Source organism: Taudactylus pleione, unplaced genomic scaffold (genome assembly GCF_031769625.1).
Source record: "Taudactylus pleione unplaced genomic scaffold, aTauple2 ptg000180l, whole genome shotgun sequence".
Lineage (NCBI taxonomy): Eukaryota > Metazoa > Chordata > Amphibia > Anura > Myobatrachidae > Taudactylus > Taudactylus pleione.
In genome coordinates this window covers 87,525-111,672 of record NW_028284582.1, presented here as the reverse complement: position 1 = coordinate 111,672, position 24,148 = coordinate 87,525, and the positions used below count along the sequence as shown (strand labels likewise).

At 44.4% G+C, this 24,148-nt stretch overlaps 1 protein-coding gene across 1 annotated transcript in view; it reads left to right on the top strand.

Annotated features, from left to right (window-relative positions):
• The window catches only part of TAF1B (TATA-box binding protein associated factor, RNA polymerase I subunit B), a 101,464-nt gene extending 78,356 nt beyond the window's left edge, over positions 1-23,108 (top strand). Inside the window, exon 15 of the mRNA XM_088476005.1 lies at positions 22,352-23,108. Within this exon, the coding sequence (XP_088332131.1) occupies positions 22,352-22,517 (166 nt within the window). The 3' untranslated portion in view covers positions 22,518-23,108. The remainder of the gene's footprint in view (positions 1-22,351) is intronic.
• Positions 23,109-24,148: the final 1,040 nt, after the last annotated feature.

Sequence of the window (24,148 nt, the reverse complement as noted above, 5' to 3'; positions counted from 1 at the left end):
CTACCAGTGTGTTTTTGGATTGTGGGAGGGAACCAGAGCACCCGGAGGAAACCCACACAAACATTGGGAGAACATACAAACTACATAAATACAAACTACATGAAACCCAAGACCTCAGTGCTGTGAGGAATTAATGCTTACCAACCATGCTGGCCAACATGTGTAGTTTTGTTCGGCAGCGTGGTCATTCATTCACATGTATACATAGCATTAAATGTGAGTCTTCAGTAACTCACCTGGCCTATAGCGCAATGCTATACTTTAAATGCAAGATCCACTTCCTAACAGTCACTACTTAATCTAATATCCCATAGTAATAGTAGGGACCTCAGGAGTGCCCTATATGTCTGCCAGTACAGTTCTCATTGGAAGTTTCTATACAGCATATTGGTGGCACATCCCTTCATGTAGCTGTAGGGGGCGCTCCTACGAGTATATGCAGATTTGGAGACAGTCCCTTTAATAACTACAAGACAAGTAGTAAATGTGAATGTAGATAGGATTTTTGAAGGTGGGGGTGGTATTACAAAATCTCTAGTACTATCTAGTGACATGTGCAACATATAATTTACAGGAAATAGTTTATTTGCTGCTATTATCTTGATTCAATGCATCAAGTCTCTAAGAAAATGAAAATATTAATAAGCTTTCTTCGACTTGTGCGTGAGGGGCGCGTTGGCAACGTATTGTGACACCAAAGACTGGGGCTCCTTGTACTTTGTTTTCCGGGGCATCATTTTCATCCCTGGCGACACGTAACACCCCTTTCCATGGGTTACGTTACAGTTTGAGCCATATCTAAGAACGGCATTGAATTGCGGGATTAAACTGTTCTGGAGAATGGTGAGATCTCAATGCGGTGTGACAATGGGAACCCAGACTCTGTTACATGCTTCAGATTAATTTCCACCTCCAAGACAAGCCATGGAGATTTTTTTACAAAGGCAAAGTTTGTGCTGTGAAAACGGGTAGCTAAGTTATTAAGGGTAAACAAAGTCGCAGCCTGACATGGTCGCCAAGACAAATAAGGAAAGTGTAAAAGTGTCATTTATGTCAGATTTTTTTGGTTCTCCCTGCTGCCTGTCAGTTATGATTAGAATCATACAGGACTCTTTTTTTTTTTCCCCCCACTAACAAAAGATGTTGTGTTATAGCACTTGTTTTGGTTTCCTGTCCTCCAGCGGACTCGTCACGCCCATTCCTGTTGGATTTCCAGGTAATCTCCTTGTCAGGTGCATGAGGAGTCCTGACAAATAATGGAGCTTTTTTTCCCCCATATAATAATCAAACTGTAGCTGGTGGTCCAATGCCAAGGAAGAACAATGAATTGAAATGGGAAGCATACTGCTGTTCACTTGCCATAGGTCATGTTCCTCCGTCTGACTTTCTAATTCAACCATATTTTAAATGCTGGGCCTCAGGTTACAATATATATATATATATCAGTAAAGAAAGGCGACACTCAATAGGCTTAGTAACAGCAATAAAAACGTTCTGTAATGGTCGAACGTTTTGGGGTCTTCCCCTTCGTCAGGTACAGCAATAGATTCAATAACAACATACAATACAAACATTTATAGCTATAATAATCAAACAATACATTACTCACCTGCAGCACGCCGGCATCTGACCGCCCAAATCGCGCACCGGACATCCACGTCGCGGAGCACATGACGTCATCAGCCGGCGTCTGCCTGTGAGTATAACAGCAGCATCAGGTTGCTAAGCAACTAGTAATGATACAATACTAGTCGAGAGGTTTTTAACGTTACTACAGTGTTATGTAGTTTGTTTTAATACTTGGGTGGTTGATCGCTGTAACCACTCATGTTTTTATGTTTCTGTTCTTTTGCAGTATTGTGCACAGTACTTACAGGGATTTAACCAAGTGTCTCTGAACAGGCTAGACTGCCAGCTCCCCCGGGTATGAGCCACAAACAAACCCAGCTTAAATCAGCCAGTTCCAGGTGGAAGCCCTAATGAGGCTGCTACCAAGCTGAAAGGCCCAAGACCTGGAGTGGCCTGTGGATGGAGCCCTCCCTCTCCTCACATCCACACCCCAAGGACCCATTTCGGCTTTTCACAGAAGCCGTCATTACTAGTCTGCTTTCCTAACAGACTTCTCCTGGGGGTTTTAAAAGACATAAGACAGGAATCTGGGACAAATATAGAAGCCATTCCACACTTCTCCAGTGCTTCTATCACAATATATATTGAACCATTACACGTAATGACCCGTGATTTGCAGCAGCTAGTGCGATTCTGGCGAGATAGTAGCCACATTTAAAGAAGCAATTATTAAATTGACACTTTTAATCTAATGACTATCTGTGACGAATCACAGTTAATTAGGAAAACAGAGAGGTGTATACTTATGTATATGTGTGTGTGAGTGTAGAAGCGTTCTCATACACTGTTGTTCAAGTCATGACAAATAGCCCCCACGGCACCTCATGTCTCGGACGGACCAAGTATTATTTTGTGCTCAAAATCTGCATCTTCTTTATATAGATAAAACGTCTGGAAGCGACAAAACTACTTTGCTAGATTACTCTGATCAGTTCGATGTGCAACATTAATAGCATCTGTGTGCAACCGAGTCTGACTCTGTGTACGAAGTGCTATGATGCAGCGGCTTTTTAACACACCAAGTTCCGTTGTGTTTTATGTGTGACTATGTACAGTACATATTTAAAACTAATTCCTGTGCAGTTAAAGTCGCAGCCCGGCGTCTCTGGTACACTTTGAGTGTGTTTTGCTGGTAGTTTCAAACATTCTGAATGTTTATGGATCCATTCATTATTAGGTCCCGATGGGGTTGCCTAGTATTCAGCAAACTCTGAAAACTGAATGTTTTCGGAGTTTGCTTGCGGGAACCAACACCATCTTTATATAGCGTTGGTTCCCGAAGCTCCGCTTCTACCTATGGGAAGGAGATCCGTGGTTGCGAAGAGGGATCCCTCCATCTCCCCCGGCAGGGCCAGCCCTAGCCCCAGGCATATTGTTGCGTGTGCCCAAACAAATTATGAGGCCGTGGTCTCATGGAAAAAGCCATAACCATGACACACACCCCTTTCTCATCACTCTGGAACAGTCCTTTCCATTCCATATTAACCTTAATGCAGTCCCCCCAGTAGTGCCCCTTTCACAGTACCACCAGTATGTAATGCCCCCTGTAGTGGTCCCTCTAGGCAGTGCCCCTAGTAGTAGACCCCCCCCATGCAGTGCCCCTAGTAGTAGTCCCCCCCCCCCCCCTTGTAATACCCCTAGTAGTAGTCGTCGTCCCCTTGTAGTGTCCGTAGTAGTAGCCCCCCCCTTGTAGTGCCCCCAGTGGAGGTCCCCCCCTATGCAGGGCCCCCAGTAGTGGTCCCCCGATGCAGTGCTCCCAGTAGCAGCCCCCCCCCCTTGTAGTGCCCCTAGTAGTAGTCCCGCCCCCTTGTAGTGCCTCTATAAGTAGTCCCCCCCTTGTAGTGCGCCCCCCCCTCCCCAGTAGACACGCGTATTTAAAATAAAAAACCTGAATCCCCGCTCCTGCTCCCGCTGCCGCCATCCGCTCCTCCGGCCATCCTCCGGGTTGGCCCGCTCTGCATTATGGGAGAGACATCTCTCCCATTACCCACTGTGGGAGCCGGAAGATGGAGCTCATGAGTGAGCTCCAGCCCGACTCCGGCAGTGGACCCAGCAGTCAGAGAGTCTGACAGACTCTCATTGGCTGCTAATTGAAACAAACACACAGCTGCCGGCGCCGACGGCTGTGTGTTTGTCACTGTGTAGTGCTGACCGAACTCCGTCCGGGCAGCACTACACGCATGTTGCAGCTGTGTCACAGAGACACAGTCTGCCCGCATGGTCGCAGCTGAGGCGCCCTCCACTGTGTGGCGCCCTACTCAGCTGCGTACTATGCGTAGAACCGGCCCTGCTCCCCGGTTATGCCCTGCGGACGCGTGTAGGCAGGTCACACATGTGCATTCAACAGTTGTAAGGTTCACTGCTACTTCGGTAGCTGTGTTAGGGATCAAGGGGAGAGTCCCTGCTCTGGAGCAATACTGAATTGTTCCAGTAGTTATGTTTCCACCTCCACAACTCATGGTTTTTTTGATATCGTTAATCATTAGGGGTCATCCTTCCCCAGATAAGGAATAAGCCCCTTAGTGGTCTGACAGATCTGCCAATTCCCAGAGCAGATGCTATATTCCTCATGCTGAATGTAGCAGGGAAGGCATGTATAGAATAAGCCAGTGTCAGATGTCTGTTCGGCTGATAGTAGTCTATACGTTTTTTCTGAAGTTCCCCAGCTAAGCCATTTGCTCTTAGATTAGACCTGAGTAACAAGGAGGTTTATCTCAGGACATATGTTTCTTGTACACGTGTTTAAACAACTTTTACTTTATAATGCTGTAACTGAGCGCAAAGTGATCCTGGTAACTGGTATTGCAGCTTTAACCAGAACTTCTGGACTGATGACATGATGGCTCATATAACCCCATGAAGTTTTGCAGGATTCATGTCACGTTCTTTGCGCTATAGGTTCATAGGGCCTGATTCAGTACGGATCGCAATTGCGTAATCGCAAGCAACTCAGCTGCGAAAATATGCTAATGCCCGCCACAGCTCAGCCAGCATAACGACGCCCACTGCTGCTTTCTTACATCCGTCCAGCCTCGCACTTCTGCGTAAACATCAGTAACATCGATGCACATCGGCCCATCACACAGCATTTTACAGCAGGTCTGACCGTACGCAGAAACGGCAAGTCTTGTCGTGCGCTGTAAGTATACAAGCTGTGTATGCCATCGCAGTGGCTTATTTATGCACGCCCAAGAAACCGCGTTCAAACGGACAGGCACGCATGCGTTTCACCAACCACTCCCCCGTCACCACCCCCAAACGTTCACAGCCTGTCACTCACTCTGCGTTGGATACCTATGTGCGTATGTGATCGCGGTGCATGCGCAATGGCTAACAATCGCTCGACCTGCGTACGTAGTTGCAATTGGTGACTCAGGCGCACAATCTTTTATTGCAGAACCTTTTGTCAGATTGACATAAGTGCTTTCTAACATGGTTAAACGACGCATTAGTACACTGATATTTAGCGACAGAGGCTGGTGTTACACAGTCACAGGATTATTATCATCATAGATAGATAATTACTTTTTTTTGATAAAAGTTTGCCTCCACAATTTTGTTGACCATCTGCAGTATGTCATCTATGTCCAGCTCTGCCATGGATTTGAGAGAGGGACCATTCTGTAGCAGGCTGCACTACACCAATCATTGCTATAAAAACACTAAAGGCGCACATCCACTAGCAGATATTAATGGACAACTGAACGATAACGACATCGTTATCGTTCAGTCGTCCATTAATCGTGCATGAATCTGGCACTAAAATGTCGGAAACGACCAGCGCTGCGCTCACCCGCTGGTCGTTTCCAACATCAATCATCGCCCGAAGAGGCCAGTCAATCTGCCGATAACGACAGATTGCCCATGTACGGGAATGATGGAGGGTACCTACACTGAACGATGCATCGTTCAGTGTAGGCACTGCACAGTACAATGAACGATAACGATATTATTATCGTTCAGGCTTTTCATTGTCGCCTAGTGGATGTGCCCCTTTAGGGGTATATTTACTAAAGTGCAGGTTTTTAGAAGTGGAAATGTTGCCCATCGCAACCAATCAGATTCTAGCTATTATCTTCTAGAAGGTGCTAGATAAATGTTAAGTAGAATCTGATTGGTTGATCTGGGCAACATCTCCACTTCTAAAAACCCGCACTTTAGTAAATATACCCACAACGGGTATATATCAGATGTTGCCCAGAGCAACCAATCAGATTCTAGCTAAGATTCTGATAAGTAGAATCTGATATGGGCAATAGCTCCACTTTTTTTTTTTTTTTTTTTAAACCCTCATTTTAGTAAATATACCCCTTAATATTAGGGATGATCGGGATTTACTCGGTTCTTATCGCCACTTAACCGCAAGTTCGGATTTATTTTATTGGCTATCCAAAACACATGATAGCCGATAGCCAATAAAATGCCGTTTTGAGAACCGAGTAAATTCGAACCCGCTTATCCCTACTTAATATACAATGGCCCTATAATAAGCAGATGACACATTTCATGTGTTTGAATCCATCCCATAAGAGATTACACACAAGTGCTTACATACCCACACAGTATTGTTCATACTAGTCAGCAACAGCCCTACCAATGTTTTTTTTGTTTTGGAGGAAACTAGAGTAAATCTAAGCAAACATGGGGAGAACATGCAAACTCTGCACAGAAAATGGTTGGGAATTGAGGGCCTACTTAAGACCCGCTTGCGAGCGCTGAGCGCTCGCAAGCGGGTCAATGTTGGGCCAGTGAGCATGCGCACGACGGAGGCGGCTCTGACGTGCGCATGCGCGAGACCCGGAAAGCGACAGGCAAGCCGTCGCTCAGGGTCTTGCTACAAAGGGGGCGTGCTGTCGATGGTGAGTGACAGCACGCCCCCTTTGGTGGGCGTGCCGGGGACGTGGCTGCCCAGACGTAGGCGTTCCCATGGGAACGCCTACCGTCTGGGGCCGGCCCCACTGACATCACAAGTGATGTCAGTGGGAGTGCTCTCGGCTCTGATAGAGCTGAAAGCACTCCAGGGCTTGCGGCCACAAGACCCTACCACAAGGGTCTCGTCACAAGCCCGATGGTCGCGATGGTCTTGACCATCGTGACCATCTTGTTGGCCGCACGATGTAGCTGTGGGTGGTCACCCACAGCTATGCGAGCGGCCAGGAGGCCGCTCTAAAAAAAGAGGCAGACGGCCCTGATTCAGAGCGAGCACTCTGTCAGAGCGTCCGGCTCTGAATCAGGGCCTGAATTCTTAACCTCCGTGCTATGGATTATACACATTATATGTACTCTCTTTGCAAATAAAAAGCGAGTATCTCAGTACATAAAGAGAGCACCTTTACTTATGCTAGTGGTTATACTTAATAATGGCATACACAATTGTGCACAAATGATTATTTTCAACTGAAACAGAAAGTAATGAATTTGTCATTGTATAAATAAGCAGGAGATCTCATGGAACAGTGTAATAATCCATAAGTACCCTTAATTGTTGTCACTGGTTGGTTCTCGCATGCAGTATAAATTACCAACATAACAGAAGACTAAACAATATTCTTAATTAAACATAGTATATGTCTAGCTTCATCAATGAAAAATAACTAAACAACTCTCTTATTGCTGTTTACTTCATGGGGGAACATATATATTTTGTATACGTCATACACTAACATATCTAAACTTTGCTGTATGCACGCTGTGCTTAGATTGTCAGTCATTAATATATTGTATTGCTGTTGTGTGTAACGAAGGCCATTTTTGAACTACAGAACTATGGCAAGCATATGTTCCTGGGACATACTGGTACATACTGTACATATTCTATACAGTGATGTGTTGTTGGATTAATGTATATGTGCATACGTCATGGCTACTAGTATAGAAACCTTTTTTGTTCCTTTGCCGAGCGCAGAGGTTTACAGAAACCGATCCAGTAAATCATGTTGGGTGACTTTGTGGTATGCCGCTCTTCACTTATGTAGGGGATGACTTGAAATGACCAGTATAGCTGTAGGGTGTTATTGTTGCAACAGTGTGTTTTATGCTTTACTAGTTTGTCTAAATTCTTCATTGAGGTCATCAAACTCCATGTATGCTGGTGTGCTCCTTGGTTTTCTAAAGTCTGTGTTGTGAACTCGATACAAGGTCGTTGTTTCAGATGATCTCAGCAGGCGGCACAGTGAAGATAGCCATAAGGGAGGAAGAAGGAAATTTTATGGTACATCTAGTAAATCATATGACTGTGAGAACATAATTGTTAAGTAAAGATTTAGAAAGCTGGGGATTGGGATGGTGGGGGAGAGAACCTGCGAAGTAGGTGAGGGAATTTCCTGGATTGATTGGGGGGAGCAAACCAATGAAAAGAGAGGATCTCATAGAGCGGCTACTTAAGATGTGTCTTGATGATGATGCTGACATTGGGTGTAAAACAGCACTGAGGAGTGCGGGCGTCCAGGAAGAAGCGCAATGATCAGGGCTTTGCTTTAAGAAGTTATGATGATATGAGAAGGCCGTATTATGGGGATGGTACGAATGATGAGGAAACAGGGATCACGGTGACAGCAGCCTGACTAGGAATAATCTGTCTCTCACTCTGTCAGCGATGCAACAGCACTTCCATCCAGCGTGTGATCCGTGCTTTGCTTGTCTCTCTATACATGGCAAAGAAAAGCAACTATCATACGTTGGATGGAAGTGGTGTCACATCGATGACGGAAGTGGTGTCACATCGATGACGGAAGTGGTGTCACAACGATGACGGAAGTGGTTTCGCATCGATGACGGGCTGAGTGTACATGTGTTACATTTAAGCTAGGGGTCAATGGTTTCTCAGTTTTACTGTTACACTATGGGCCGCCTTTTCATATTACCAGGTGTCTGTATGTCTGTCTATCTGTGTATACATAGATGTGCGTGTGCAGGGCCATAACTAGAGGTGTGCGAGAGCTGCCGTCACACAGGGGGCGGCACAGCACCTGTATGTGACTGCAGGGTGCCTGGCATGGAAATCTGCGGCCAGTAGCATTGCTGCAGAGCCGACCGGAGCATCCAAGGGCCTGTGGAGCTAAGGACGATTTGGGCAATACTCTACATCCTTGAGCTGGGGAAAATGATAAGGAGAGGACTTGAAGCCTCACATCACTACTCTCAGTCTTGCCTACACTTGACATCTGTGCTGAAATTCTCTGTTCTGCTGTTTACATTGTAATGATTTAATTGCCTAGAAGATAATCTAACATCGCCCACTTAGGCCAGATACACATTAGAACGACGGCCAATTGTGCAGATGGCCAGGCGATTTCCCTTTGCCCCGGACCATCACAGATTAGCCTGCACTCTACACGATTTAATGAATGACAGAACAAGGCCTTCATTAAAATGCACAGCCGCACACACGATATCGTTTGACTGACCACGCAGAGCGGTCAATCAAACGATCTCGTACGTCGTCCATGGGAGCGCACATTTACGCACATTAGGCGATATGCACGTTTTGTAGTTCCGATACGGCAAATTGTGGTGATATCGTTCTAGTGTGTATCTGGCCTTAGCATCCGGCTCCTCGATGTGGCCCATGCTTTGATGAATGGGTGCAATAGGCACTCCCAGTCTAGTCAAATGCACCTAATAGCTAACTTCTGTAGTGATCCAAACATTTTATTGTATTTATCCCCAATTTCTGCATTAGATCTGTTTTACGTGAGCTTCACAGCAACCTACCCCCCACCCTCAGCGGGTTTTATGGAGTAGGTTATGGGCAGTAATAATAACAACACAGTGTTCTATTGCTGCCCAACATTGACATTTTCCTTCCAAGTTATTAACTGGAGATAATTCATACAGAATAACAAACCAAGATCAAATATATCTTTGTACATGAGCAAAGTTTACTGATGTAATCCTGCCCTTTCCATTTACTGGCACTGATCGCTGGAAGCATGTTACATGCAGTTGTCCTTCGTGTGCGTGTGTATGTAGACGTTACCTACCAACTAATTCCCCGCTTGTTCTCCTATTCTGCAGACTTGTCGGCTCATAGTTACACTCTTGTCCTTTCCCTGTCCTGTGTGTTATTTTCTTTTGTGTGTCATTACACATCTACCGTGACACTGCTGTGCGGAGAAATGTAAACACAGTGTTCTGTTACAGCAGCTTTGTTGTGCTGGTGAATTCTTCTGCCTGAGCAGGAACCGTCCAGCACTTGGTGAAAGCTAATGCCGGTTAGAATCGTGTCTGGTGTTTGGTGCACGCCCAACGCTGGCAGCTTCGTTCCCTCTTCAGTCCTCTGCCTGTGTGGGCGATCTTCACCTTAAAGAGGAAATAGGTTCTGAACGTTGGGCTCAGGACGATAGAGGGTCTCGTTTATTATCATCATTCATTTTTGTTGCCATATTTTTAAATAGGAAGATGTATTAATAAGTCTTAGGCCCTCATTCAGAGCCGCTCGCTATTTGCGGTCTTTCGTTCTAAATCAAGGGGTGGCTATTCAAATGAACCGTTCGCTAATTGCGGTCTGTTCACGCCTCTAAGTCTGAACGAGCGAGCAAAACTTGCGGTTGTAATTTTGAAAAATACGCCCCCTTGCCGCTCGCACCATACGTCATGTCCGCTATTTATTAGTTTAATCGAGTACATCGAACAGCGTATGAACTGCTCGCTATTTTTGTGGCTGGTTTTTTCAACCGCTATTTTGCGGTGGTCAAGTGACGTGGTCAATGACGCTGCTGTATTAATTATGCACTCCCTTAAAACGCCCGTTTTGACCTTTAAGCACGCCTGCGTTCGAATTCCACTCCCTGTTTTCAAGCACCTTCCCCTGTTACCACCCACATACGCCTCCTTCTGTCACTCAGAATAGCAGGCATTCGCTATATAGCGAACAAACGATTTTCGGCCGCACTGACTGGTTCGCGCATGCGTATTAAAATCAGTACGCATGCGCAGATGTGCGAACATCGGTCAGAACGAACAAGCGGCCGCTTACGAGCGGCTCTGAATCAGGGCCTTAATCTATGCAAATATTTATGTAGGGAAAACAAATCTGTATTTTCAGAGACCACTACATATGTGATGACATTTATATGGAATGTGATCTCTATTCTAATGACTTGTTAATACTAATTTTCACAGTTTCACGGATATGTATTGTACTGGTAAATTGGGAATTATTATATCAGTGTGATGTCAGGGGCACTTTGAATCATGTGAACACAAGTCACTTTCACACTTGAGTGTTTTTGATGGACACTAGTTGCTTGTCTTCATCATGAACTTAAGAGATTCTTTGATTCATTTTTCATACAAAAGTATCAAAGCGATCTCTATGCTTATTCCACAAATCCGCTCACATCCAGGGAAATGGGAAGACACCACCTGTCAAAGTTGGCAGCCTGTCTCACTGGGTCCCGGAGCTTCCCTCACACTGTGGTTTTCGGATATATCACTCGCTTCAGTGAGGCCTGTGTGTCTCCCTCTTAGTACTCCAGGTTGCATCCACCTGTCACTATGCCCAGCACCTGTCATTAATACGGTACAGTGCATGAAAGACTTTAGAGCCAAAACAGCAGTTGAAACCCAAATATAATCATGTTATTATTTTGCTACATAAGGGTTTTTTTTCCTTTTAAGTATGACACAATTTCACTCTAAATTGTGGAGCATCATTTACAGTTTATTTAATTTGTTTGCTGATGAGGGTTTTCTTGCCCCAGTGCTGACCCTATTTTGGCACTTTGTGGGCTGTCCGCATTCCAAATATCAGTCATTTGGTTATGCATTACCCACATCTTAGTACCTATACTGGAGGAAATGTAATAAGTTCAAAAGTTTGCAAAAAGTGTGATTTTTTTTTGTCATGGGATTTAAATCTGGGATATTTTTCTTTTAAATACAAAATCAGGCCTAGTTCTTACTGTACACAATAAAATAAAATCATGGCTTTAAATTCTGTGGCAAAATTTGCACTTTTGAAAACTTGGAACCTATTACACACCCCGTCTGAGTTTTCTGAAAATATTGTTAGTTTGTATTTGCTGTGTCAGGAGGTATAAGCAATCTACCCAAAATTACCCAAATGGTTTTTGTTTTATTTAACCAGTGCAGAAATCCGCATTAAGGGATAGTCGCGGGCTTACCGCGGGAGTAATCGAATTGCTCCGGGGACTTAACTCAGGATCTACATCCCTGTGATGCTAACTGAATCACCCCCATGGCATTTTGAAAACTACATAACCTACTGCATCAAATAAGGATCTACTAATACCCCTTTCACACCATAATCCTATGTCCTATCCAGGTTAATGAAGATGTATAAATCAGTGACTAGAGAGAAGTGTGCCAGTAGAGAAGTTAATGGCAACCAATCAACTTCTACCTGTCATTTTATAGAATGTATTTGATAAATGCATCCTCAAAGCTGATTGGTTGCCACTTCTCCACTCTTTTTACTACTTCATACATCTACCCCCACGGTTTCAAGCCCATGTACCACCTGCTCAAAACCCTTTCACACCGCACTTTGGACCCTGCTTTTAGCTGGGTCATCCCCTTTCACGCTGCACCCGTGTCTGCCCAGCAAAAATAGTCGTTAAACGTGTATGTTACAGACTCACAAAGATGAGTTGTGAAAAGTGGGCGCTTTTAATGAGCAGCTTGTAAGCATAACCCAAGTAGAATAACCCGAGTTACCCCTTTTACACAGCAGCGTATCCAGGTTGGTCCCGGGAATAACCCTGGTCGTTGCCAGGGTCGAGGATCCAGGACACACAACCTGGGTTGACCCTTTCACACCAAGCTAGGACCCAGATTGCCTCAGCCAATATCCTGGGTCAGAGGCTCAGTGTGAAAGAGGTATAAGAAATCCCATCTCTGGACTTCATGATTTATGTAGTATTGGGTGATGATCATAAGCTAATAACTACTAGGGTCTTCTCACTTATAAATGAGGGTGCCCCCAAGTATCTAGGGGTCAGGATGGGGGGAGATTGGTGACTTTAAGTGCCCTGTAGTGTAGGGTAGGGACGGACTGGGTCTGTAGTTCAGCCATGACAGGCTGCCCTGTGCGCGCCTTAGGCGCCGACGTACGCGAAGGGGGCGTGCCGTGAGTCACGGGGGCATGGCCTCTCGGCATACCCCCATCTCTTCCCGGTCCATCACTGACGCCACCACTTACCTCCGGCAGTGTAGGGTGGAGGGCGGGGGCACTTCTGCCTTCCTTGAGCCGGCCCTAAGCCATTGGCCCTTCTGGCATTTGCCAGAAGTGCCCAATGACCAGTCTGGCCCTGGTCTAGGGTGTTATTGTTGGAAGATCACCAGACATCTAGTAAAGAGAAAATATTGTGAAATGGGAGTCTCGCCTCTTTCGGATGAGTTTGTCCTTGCGTAGGTGATGGCTCATAGACAAAGTAATTCCCATCACCATGGTATTGCAGGTTATAATACAAAGCTTAGGCTTTAACATATAGATATGTGATAAAGATGTTCCATGATGTGAGAAGACAGCCCGCTCGGACTTAGAATTTATACATTACACTCTGTGTATGCTATATACAATAAGGGCTTACTAGTTTACACAAGGCGCCTACCTCCGTATTACTTTTTTCTGTTAAGAAAAAAAACAAGAAAACATTCATATGGTGGCACAGTGGTTAGCATTGCTGCCTCTTGGCTCTGAGACCATGGGATTGATTCCGACCAGGGCCCTATATATGTGTGGTGTTCGCCCCTTGTTTGGGTTGGTTTCCTCCCACACTCCAAAGACAGACTGGTATGGTAATTGGCTTGGGATGAACTAAGCCCGCTTGTGTGTGTTATGTAATCACTGTCTAAATAAAGGTTAATAATTGTCACTTGAAAAGTATAAATTCATGTCCTACTTATGTTTTGTTTGCTGTTGACTGTTTATTATCTCATCATTTTCATTTTGGCAGGCTTAGTAGGCTCGTGTAATATTGTCAATGGGCATAGCTGTTTTTCTGCTTACTGTGATTGAATGTATTACACATCTATTCCTAGAAGTTCATCTCAAAACTCATTCCCAAATGTATATCTTTGCGTCCTCTTGACATCGCGCCTTCGATAACCTAATCTCTCCTGCCTGAACATCTCACCATCTTTTTTTTTTTTTTTACGTAAATTCCAGAAATTTGTCTTAATTTTTATTTTCAATTGTGATTTCTAAATTAAACTTTTAAAAAACATGTATTATTTTCTGCAGAGTATTTGTAGTGACTGATTAGCTCCAGCTAGGTTACATGACAGCGGTTACCTATTAGTACAACTAATTCTTCACATTAATGGCAAGCTGCGTCTGTAAAATGTATTTTATTTAGGTTTGTCCTAAATTCCTATGTGGGTTTTTGTTTTTGTTATGGGTCTTATTACGACTCTAGGGATTTTTTTTTCTTGCCTTTAAAATACCTATTTGAGTAAATTGTACTTAAAAAAACAAAACGATAAAGACAGCTAAAAAAGAAAAATTTTAGCTGCTACAGCTAATGGGAGTGTTACTAGAAACAATACGGAAAGGTTGTTTAGTAAGTAAGATAAATTGTAACGGTGCCCACACACATACCGATCTGCCCAAGATCAGCCGATGTGTACGATTTATGTACGATTTCCCTTGAAACTCTCCCCGGAAGCTCTGCACACGATCTGCACACAATCTGGTGTCCAATCTTCATACGATTTCTCCTGCAGTTAGACTGTCACAGTGCATCGCCTTCTAGATTGTCAGATCTGCCCTACTGCACGGCAGATCTGATGATGCGATGTGCAACCAGCGGGGATGCGCATCGTGATCGTGAGTGGAGACTCACGATTTACTCACGATTTGGTCATATTTTACACGATCTGTCGTTCCAATGTGTCGGAATTGGTCAGATCGGGTAAAATATCGCTATGTGTGTGGGCACCTTTTAGGCAACAGATTTATGGTAAAAACATTGGTGCGTTGTAGAAATACCTTGCAAGAAGGTGCAGGTGTGGGTTGGACATTTTATCAGTAGAATATCTATGTAGTCTGCAGAATACAAGCTGGAAAGAGTCATGTAACCGTAGTTAATGTTTTTTATAAATCTTTCAGACATAAGGGGAGATTTAGTTTTATGCGAGGGTTGTACAGTGCCTCCTATAACATTTCTAAATCTCCCCCACACCCCATACAGGTGTGGGGGCACAGGGGAAATCAGCTTAGTCCCTCCAACAGGACCCCTTTTGAGATGTCCAATGTGTGCATCGGCGCGTGCAGACGCTGGCACAGGGGATGCCGCTTCGGCACTTCCCCCCTCTGCCGGGTCATGGACAACTTCATCCACACCTCCCAATGGGACATAGACCTGGACGGCCAGGTGAGTCCAAGTGAGAAGTTTATGTCCCAGAGGGAGGGGGGGCAGGGTAGTCCATGACCCAGCAGAGGGGGAAGTGGCGAAGCGGCACCTGCACACGCCTATGATGTGTATAATGCGGAGGTGAGTAGAAGCCCTTCACTGACTGCTGAGAGGTAACAGGTGCTGGCCTGTGATGGGAGGGCACATTCCCCATAGGGATCAGTGATCCCTCATCTTGGCTCACAATGCACTGCAACCTCCTCTAATGCGGCTGCATCTACACAGTCTGGAGAATAGAGTTAAAGCTTTATTAGTTTCACTAAACAATGTATTTCAGAATATTTGACATTATGGTCTTCTATATCTGTCATGGTAATAGCAGATCCAAGTTTGTAGATCTTAAGATAAGAAAATGTATATTCTACACATATTGTGTGCAGGATTGTACAAGGAAGATTTGACTGAATATGAAAATACTTTTTGTCCAGATGGAAAAGATAAACTTGCAACCGACTCGATGGTTAGTCCTGCGCACGCGCAGCGGACGAACTGCGCGTGCGCAAACCCGGAGCAAGAGAGAAACTCTCTCGCTCCGGAGCTCGCTACCAAAGGGGCGGCTGTCGATGTTGATCGACAGCACACCCCATTTGGTAGTCGGGCCGGGGGGGTGTCAGCACAAACGAGGGCGTTCCCATGCGAACGCCTACCGTTTTGTGGGCGGCCACACTGACATCATCAATGATGGTAGTGGGGAGCTTACTGCTCAAACAGAGCAGGAATCTCCCTGGGGCTTACGAGTGCCGAGACCCAACCTTAGGGTCTCGTCGTAAGCCCCGATGGTGATGACCATCGTGAGCATCAATCTGGTCGGTCGTTAAGCTGTGGGTGGTACCCCACAGCTTACCGAACGACCAGGAGGCCGCACTTCAAAAATGAAGCGGCCGCCCTTATTCAGAGAGAGCGATCGCTTCTTGCGACCGCCTCTGAATGAGGGCCATAGAGAGCTGGCCCGGGCCCCATTACTATCGATCCCCTTTAGAGAAAATGAAAATAAAGACCCCTACTTTGCGGGAAGGAGGCGCTGTGAGACCTTCAGCCCGGCGCATATCCAGAGGGGGTGGAGTGCGCTATCAGTGTGATGGCTCCCCCCACAGGCAGAGGGGAGGAGACTGCTGTGAGCAATCTCCCACTGCAGCCCGGCACACAACAGCTGTAACAAGTTAGAGAAAAGGGGTGGCGTCGGACTCGGGCCCCCCTCCAAGGAGCCTAAGTAATTAGTACCCGCCCTCTCGACGCTCCTGTGCAGGCTGATGCCGTTGTTATAAGACCGCTCTGTGGTGTAAAATAATGTTCCATCAGAATAGATTTCTAAGAAGATGTAACGGTCTAATAATCACTATACAGGAGATTTACCACATTTTGGGGTGTATTTATCAAAGTCTAGAGAGAGATAAAATTGTGAGAGAAAGTAATAACCAGTCACCTTCCAACTTACATTATAAAGAATGTGTGGAAGATGTACTTATGCCGCATAGCCACTACACGATTAATGAACGATTCAAAACACATGTGCAATATACAAAGTAACAAAGACTGAATTATGTCTCATCTGAAATATGACGGTGACAATACTGCTTATTGCAACGATTATACACAAGCCGGTAATTTGGTTTAATAAATGAAAGTACCTGTATAGAAAGGCTGTGTAGGCTCTACCGCTACCTGTCAGTAGGTTCCTGAATAAAGTTAATGTGGAGTATTCACTGGTCATAAAGATCCTGTTTGTCAGATGTATCGTTAGACGGTATAAACCTCCGTAACAGGCCAACTGCCAATAGGACTGTAGCGGAGTGGTTGAATTTCTTTTGTAGGCCCAAATAAGAGGGAGAATATGCCATTCCCACAGTAATACCCTTTTCAGACATGGGGGCATATTCAATTAGCCGTGATAAGTCCCGTCCTTTTCTCCTGCCGGACTTTCCGCCTACATCGCGTGTTTTTGGAGAGAACACTCTCTGTGCGCGTGGCCCCTTTTCGCCCTATTCAATTCCAAAGGATGTGAAAACGGGACCCGGCGAAACTCAAACCGGGCGAAAAGTTCTGTCACTTTTGGGGAAATCAGTCTGACATCCCCCAAAAGTTGAACTAACATTGGGGCTCACTATAGATGCCCCCGACTAGCCCCCCTGGAGGTATTTGGGTTACTTAAATACTCTAGGTGCTATTTAGCGTCTTTGCACAAGTGGTGAAGAATGGCGTTAAACAATATTTTTTTCATCAAAATAAGTAGTCCCATCAAATATGGGGTACACGAAAATGGGTGCAAGCCTATTTTAAATTTGCTAAAGTGAAGTTTTAAAAAACATAAAAAATCCACCTGTCGCAAGCACCTGCAATCATAAAAACACCTGAGGCATACTTGGGGACCCCCCTAGTTTTTAAGTTTGTCCCCCAACTTTTTTTTTTTTGCCCCCAAAACGAAAGTACATTTTTGGGGTGTTTTTTTAGTTTTTTTGAAACTTTTGTTTTGACAGTTTACCTTTTACGGCCTGTCCAAAGGGTGCAGGGTGGTTTCCCCATCTTTGCACCCCAAAACCCCAATTCTGCACTTTTTTCCGCCTGGTTTCATAGGCGAATCTTTCTTGCCTATTCCAATGCATTGACTTTCCGCACCGGCGAAAAGACTTTGGAATTGAATACGGGGATAAGTTTCCACCTGGCGAAATAACGTCACCGGCGAAAACGTTTCGGCGAAAACGGCTTATCGCGGCTAATTGAATATTCCTCATAGCCACAAACCCGGGAATTTGCCGGACACACTGAGTCTGACCCAGGTCCTGCTTATATCTGAAAGGATCAGATCTGGGACTTGCAACCCGGGTCAGGGGACTGGCTTATGTCTGAATGCCTTTGTTACTTTGTTTATCGCACATGTGCTTTGAGGTTATTTCTTTATTGGTTAAAATAATATTATGTTACTCTGATATTCCAAAGGTCCCTCTGTGTCATTCGTGATTCTCAGGCCTTTTTACATGCCTATATAGTTTTTGGTTTTGAGAATGGTAACGGCACAGTCTTAGTCATATAAATGTTTTTGTTTTTTTCTTGAATGTACAGTATGTTGCATATAAAATAAATTTGTGTATATTTTACCTCAAGCTGATCGCCATACATTTTTATTATATGAGCCTTTGCCTATTCTAGCACTGCCATATTTGTCCCAAATAAATATCTGGATCTTTTGTATAGGAGGATATACTCTACCATCTTTCCACCCTTGAATGTTCTAAATTACTGACTAAAGCAAGTCATTATTGGTTGCCATATACAAACTACCATATTTCTGTAAATGGCCATCTCATAGGCTAAAATGCTGACATATAGCAATATGAATTAGTATATTATAAGCAATATGCACACTACTTTTAATATATAGCAAATCGGGTAGGGGGCATTTGCGTTAGCATGGCGCTGGTTTTTCTTTTGCAATATTATATAGAGAACTACAACCAACACTTAGATACATCACAGAAACCGACGGTCCGTGAAAGCAGCTATTGTACAACTGTAACAATCAGTATAAATTACTATTAATTACTTTGACGGGAGAAAATTTTTCTTCCATTTTGGAATTTTAACTTAAACGCGTTAAATTTATTTTGTTTATTTATTTATTTATTAACAGTTTCTTATATAGCGCAGCATATTCCGTTGCGCTTTACAATTGTAAACATTAATAGAACAAAACTGGGTAATAACAGACAGATATATAGGTAGGAAGGCCCTGCTCGCAAGCTTATGTTTTTGTGTATTCCTATGTAGCTTATTTATGGTCTTTTCCCTGCTTGAAGTTATTATGTTGGGTACTGCAAGTTCATAAAATAATTCCTGATACACAAAATAAGTCTTCTGCCTGAAAGCGCCCGTCGATGGCTCACGGTTTGGTCCATTTGACAGACGTGTTTTAAATAACCGACCTTCCAAGCAAGAAGTATCTGGTTACCGATATTACTGGGTAAGGACAGTTACTCCCAGCCTAGTGTCAGATACCAGCAACAATGAGTAAAATATTTACATGAAATTTTGATTTTTTTTTTTCTATGAAAATGATATTTGCCCTCAAGGAATTTGAAACAAAGTCTGAATGCTTAAACTCTCCAGCAATATGGAATTTAATTAACGTGAAGTTATGCAAATCGTCTCACCTGGTTCAGCCTGAGGGGATAGAAGGCAGAAGTACACGATCACATATATGAGTGGTTTTATTTATTGATATGTACAGAATACAGTTGTGAGACAATAACTTAGGGAAATCAGGGTCATTTGTGTTCCTTGCCCAATACCCTGAGGCAAACCTTTTTGGTTGTATGTGTGCTGTATGAATCTAACATGGGGAAGAATGGTTATTTAAATTTGTTCCATTTTCAATGTTTATTTAGTTGTTTTTAAGATGTGTTTAATTAGTGATCGAGCACCTTGTGTCCTTCTCCATGTCCTACATCTCTCTGCGCATCCCCAGTTTTGAAGTTTGCAGAGAGAGAATAACCTGGAGATTTTAGCCCCGAACAGAGGTGTAAAGATTTGGTGCCGAAAATTGTTTTCTCGTGCTGTGTATCTTGAGTCTCAAAGATCTCGCCCCAGAATAAAGCAGTATTTCTGTCTGGCATCCAAATGTGTATACTAAGGCCCACCTTAATGTACAGCACCAATGCCCTACATTATAGGTAGGCGTTAGTATACACATTTGTAGCTGAATCTCTACACTAGGGGTATTCAACGCACGGCCCTCCAGCTGCAGTGGAACTACACATCCCAGCATGCTCTGCCACAGTTTTTCTATTAGGGCCCGCTAAAACTGTGTCAGGAAATGCTGGGATCTGTAGTTTCACGGCAACTGGATGGCCGGATCTTGAACCATTTCCTCTATGATCTTAAAATCTAATTAGGATAAGATTAGTTATTCATGTATAACGTAAATATTGGACTAGCTGAGTACAATACAAGGAAATACAGTACATAAATTCTCACTTTTTCCCCATCCATCCTCTGGTGAAACACACAGATCAGATTATACCTTAGTTGGCCTATGTGAGATCGTACAGTCATGGAAACTAAACAAAGAGCGATATTTAGCCTCTGCCAAGAGATTGCTATCAGCCATCGCATTAAGAGGAAAGGTGTTCAACGGTGGCGAGAGGGCCGCTGTGATCTTTCTCTACTGTGATCGGCTCAGATTCACATTTTGTGAAGATCCTTCTTGGAACTCTAGGAGACCACAGTCATTGATTTGGACAGATCTATGGAAAGCCACCAACTTATTACCTCCAGCGTTGTAACTACTTACAATCCGCACCAATCACTAGAATGTATGTGGAAAGTGAATATTATATGCCTGGATTATAAAAGAATTCCTACATTTCACTGAATCTTGCAGTGTGATTTATTTTACAGTTTTTGTTCAGTCAGTTATCATTCACTATCCAGTAGTTGCTCATATTGATGACATTTTATATCATAGCAGCAAATAAGGCCTTTGTTTCCATGGGCTGACTTACACTAGATATATAAAAGAAATTGCTCATAGGTAATATGGGTTCATTCATGTATCGCACTACACCATTCAGCAGTGTTGGGAAGTGGCCGTCGCTGATTCTTTGCTCAGCGTGAAGAGGGACTGTTACTATGTCAGAACAAGGTAGAATGTATGTATACGTAGTCAGGAGCCTGTCTAATATGTCCTGGAAATACTGCTTCCTTCTAGATTAAACTGTATCTAAAGAACACTAAATAAATAGAGAGAGAGAGATGTGAAACGGTCACTGTAGATCAGAGACTGTTTTTAATGTTACTTGTGGATATGAGGCCTCCAATAGTTGCCTATCCACCGCTTACCCCATCATCGACACACTAAGGCCGGTATCCAATTAGCTGCGGTAAAATACATCGCCCGTGGCTATTGAATTAGCCCGGATGTCGGCACTTATCAGGGATTTTGTTTCGCCTGCATCGGGCAGGCGAAACCAAATCCGTGGTACGGAGCCATTTTTCTCCCGATCGCGGCTGTGAAAATACATAAGTGTATGTTCTCCCAGTGTTCGGGAGGGTTTCCTCCAGGTGCTTCCATCTCCTCCCACGTCCTTGCACATACTGGTAGGTTAGTTGGATTCTGGCAGGGAGAGTATTCTTTGTACAGCGCTGTGGAATATGTGGGCACTATAAGAATCACTGTTAATATATAAATCTTAGAAATGAATACATTCCTAGAACTGCCAGGCCTTGGACTCAGGGTCTCATTCAGACCCGCTCGCGAGCGCTGAGTGCTCGCAAGTGGGTCGATGTTTCCCAAATGCGCATGCGCGCGATGGAGGCGCCTCCGTCGTGCGCATGCGCCAGACCCGGATAACGACGGGGTAGCCGTCGTTATGGGTCTCGCACCAAAGGGGGCGTGCTGTCGATGGTGATTGACAGCACACCCCCTTTGGTGGGCGTGCCGTGGGCGTGGCTGCCCAGACGGAAGCGTAACCCACAGCTATGCGAGCATCCACGAGACCGCCTCGCTAAAAAAAAAAAAACACGCCCTGATTCAGAGCGGGCGCTCGTTCAGAGCGTCCGGCTCTAAATCAGGCCCTCAGTGCACATATTGTATCACTCTTTATGATGGAGAAGTAGCCAATTACATCGAAGGTCTAACTTCTAGTCCCCGTTAATAAAAGTAATTTCCTGTTTTTGCCTGCTCTTCCAAAGTAATACTTATAAAATGAAAACCATTTGTTTGCATTTGCTTCAAAAAGAGAGTCCCTGTCCCAGAAATATACAAAATCTTAAATAGGTGCATCCCCCCAAAAAGATCAATCTGATCTGCCCGTGAATGGGTAAAAATCCTATGGGCATTAATTGGTTGACTGTCTGTCACCGTGTGTCCAATGCAGCGCAGAGGACACTACAGTCATCCAACTGTCCAGGGGTACATGCGCCGTCTGTACTAGGTACTAGCGGATGGAGGAAAATAATAATCTTCTATTCCCAGATATCATATGTATCCATCCCTACAAGTTCCTTTAGGTGTATAGTGCATTGAGCGATGTTGGCTGGTTGCATTAATTGTGTTACAGTAGTTGTCATATCCTTTCCTTGGGCCAGAGGTTCCCAAACTCTGCCATTACAGTACATGTTTTAAGGCTATCCATGTTTGAGCACAGGTGACTTAAATTAGTACCTCAGTCCATTTGATTTAACCATCTGGACTCATGCATGGATATCCAGAGTTTAGGAACCTCTGCCTTAGGCCTTGTCCTATTTGGGGAAGGTTTCCCCGGACGACCAGCTGATCTCTGCTAGGTCACGTGACGTGCCGACAGTTTGCTCACATGAATCTTTTTGTTTTGTTTTTTTTCCTCTGTCAGATATTGTGAACACTGGAAATTTTACCAGAAGTCCAACTACCCGAGCAGCTATGACTTTGTCTTGTCTCTCTTCTCCCTGGTTCTGAATGTGGAGACCTGCTCTATCCACTATGAGGTGTGCTTGGTGGAGGAGAAACTCTACCAGCTGAAGAACAAGACGTCTTAAACATTGGAGACTTGACTCAGGATATGTTCTTAGACCCGTCACCCGTGTAATCCAAAGAAGGAGAAATCATTCAGACACAACTACAATAGCATATGCTGAATATCCCTGATTCACCATGGAGAAATATGGTGACTTGTTTACACTGGAATATTATAAGCCGTTCATGCAAAATGTTTGGTTACAATGACACACAGTAGAAGGCAACGCTCTTATCCTTTAAAGAGCTCTATTGTCCAGACGGGGGTGCCTTATATTTGCTACCTTCGGTTGCAGCAACAGATTTGCTGCTTAGATAACTTTGTGTCCGATTGACAGACCTGAGCTTATCCATTGTAGTTCTGTGAATCTAGAGAGCCTCCTAGGACCGGTCAGAACAGGACAGTCAAAAATAAATAAGAACATAAATGAACAAGGCTTTTTCTTGTACGGCTAAGAATTATTTTTGCACATTAACTGTCAAACCCCACTTACACGAACTAAACAGATGAACCAGGTTGTGGGGCAAGATTGCAGTTCAAAATTGTCTTAAAGTGTGCAAAATCAGAGTAATTTCAAATGGGAAGTATAAAGTCTGTAAAATAAAATAATATGGAGACCAATAAAGAAATGTCCTTGATTTCTTCTTTAGAAATACTATAGTTTACAGTACATTGATGTAATAAAGCAGTTTGGTTTCACATGAATAAGGAGAAATCAATAAGTGGCTTTAAAAGAGCCGTGTGCTGCATATTCAGAGTTGCAGAGTTGAACTCAAATCACTTTTGTGGACAAATCTTGCTCGGGTTTGCTCTGCACATGCTCTGTGGTTGAACGTGCAGAAATCCGGGCTATTCATAGTAATACGCAACTCAGTCACATCTCCACATGCTGCTAAAGGGGAGTGGCTGGCAATGAGGTCATCACATGGGATGTAGTGAATATGCCGGCCGTCAATATACCGACACCCGACAAAATACAGACGCCGCTATACAGAACAGGATCAGGTTATCAGCATCCCGACCGCTGGACTCCCGATTGAAAGATCCGGGGGGAGGGGGAGGTTAGGATTTGGCACCACCGGGGGAGGTTAGGGTTAGACACCTTTGGCCAGGCTGCAGAGGCTGAAGCTTACATGGTCACTTGCTAGGCCAGGAAGTTTGCATCAAACAACGCACTCTGGCCTCCTCCCTCCCAGAAAATGGGGGCGACGTGCCCTTGTTTCTGGGAGCGGTGACCAGCTACTCCCCAGCTCCATCCCCCATATGACGTCTGCGAGTGAGATAGCAACATCTGTTCTTCACATGCACAGAAAGGATCCGACCCCAAAACTTCAGAGATGTGCGCTAACCATCGGGTTATTGTACATTTCTGAATCAGGCCCTAAGTTTAGTGAGGGCGTGTTTACAGAACTTCGGGCGTATGCAGAGACCCTTCTGTTTTCAGACTGATCTCTTGCACCAAGGATGATAATGACGGCTAGGAAAGCAAGTGTATGATTAGGGGCATAGATGCATACAACACCGCGTGTGATCAGATATCTGTATATAACTCCGTATAAGCAATGCAGCTGTAGTAACGTCTGACTTGAGATCAACTTTATATTGACCCCTACGTGTCAATCGCTTTTGCCAGTGGTCGGCTGGTGAGAACGC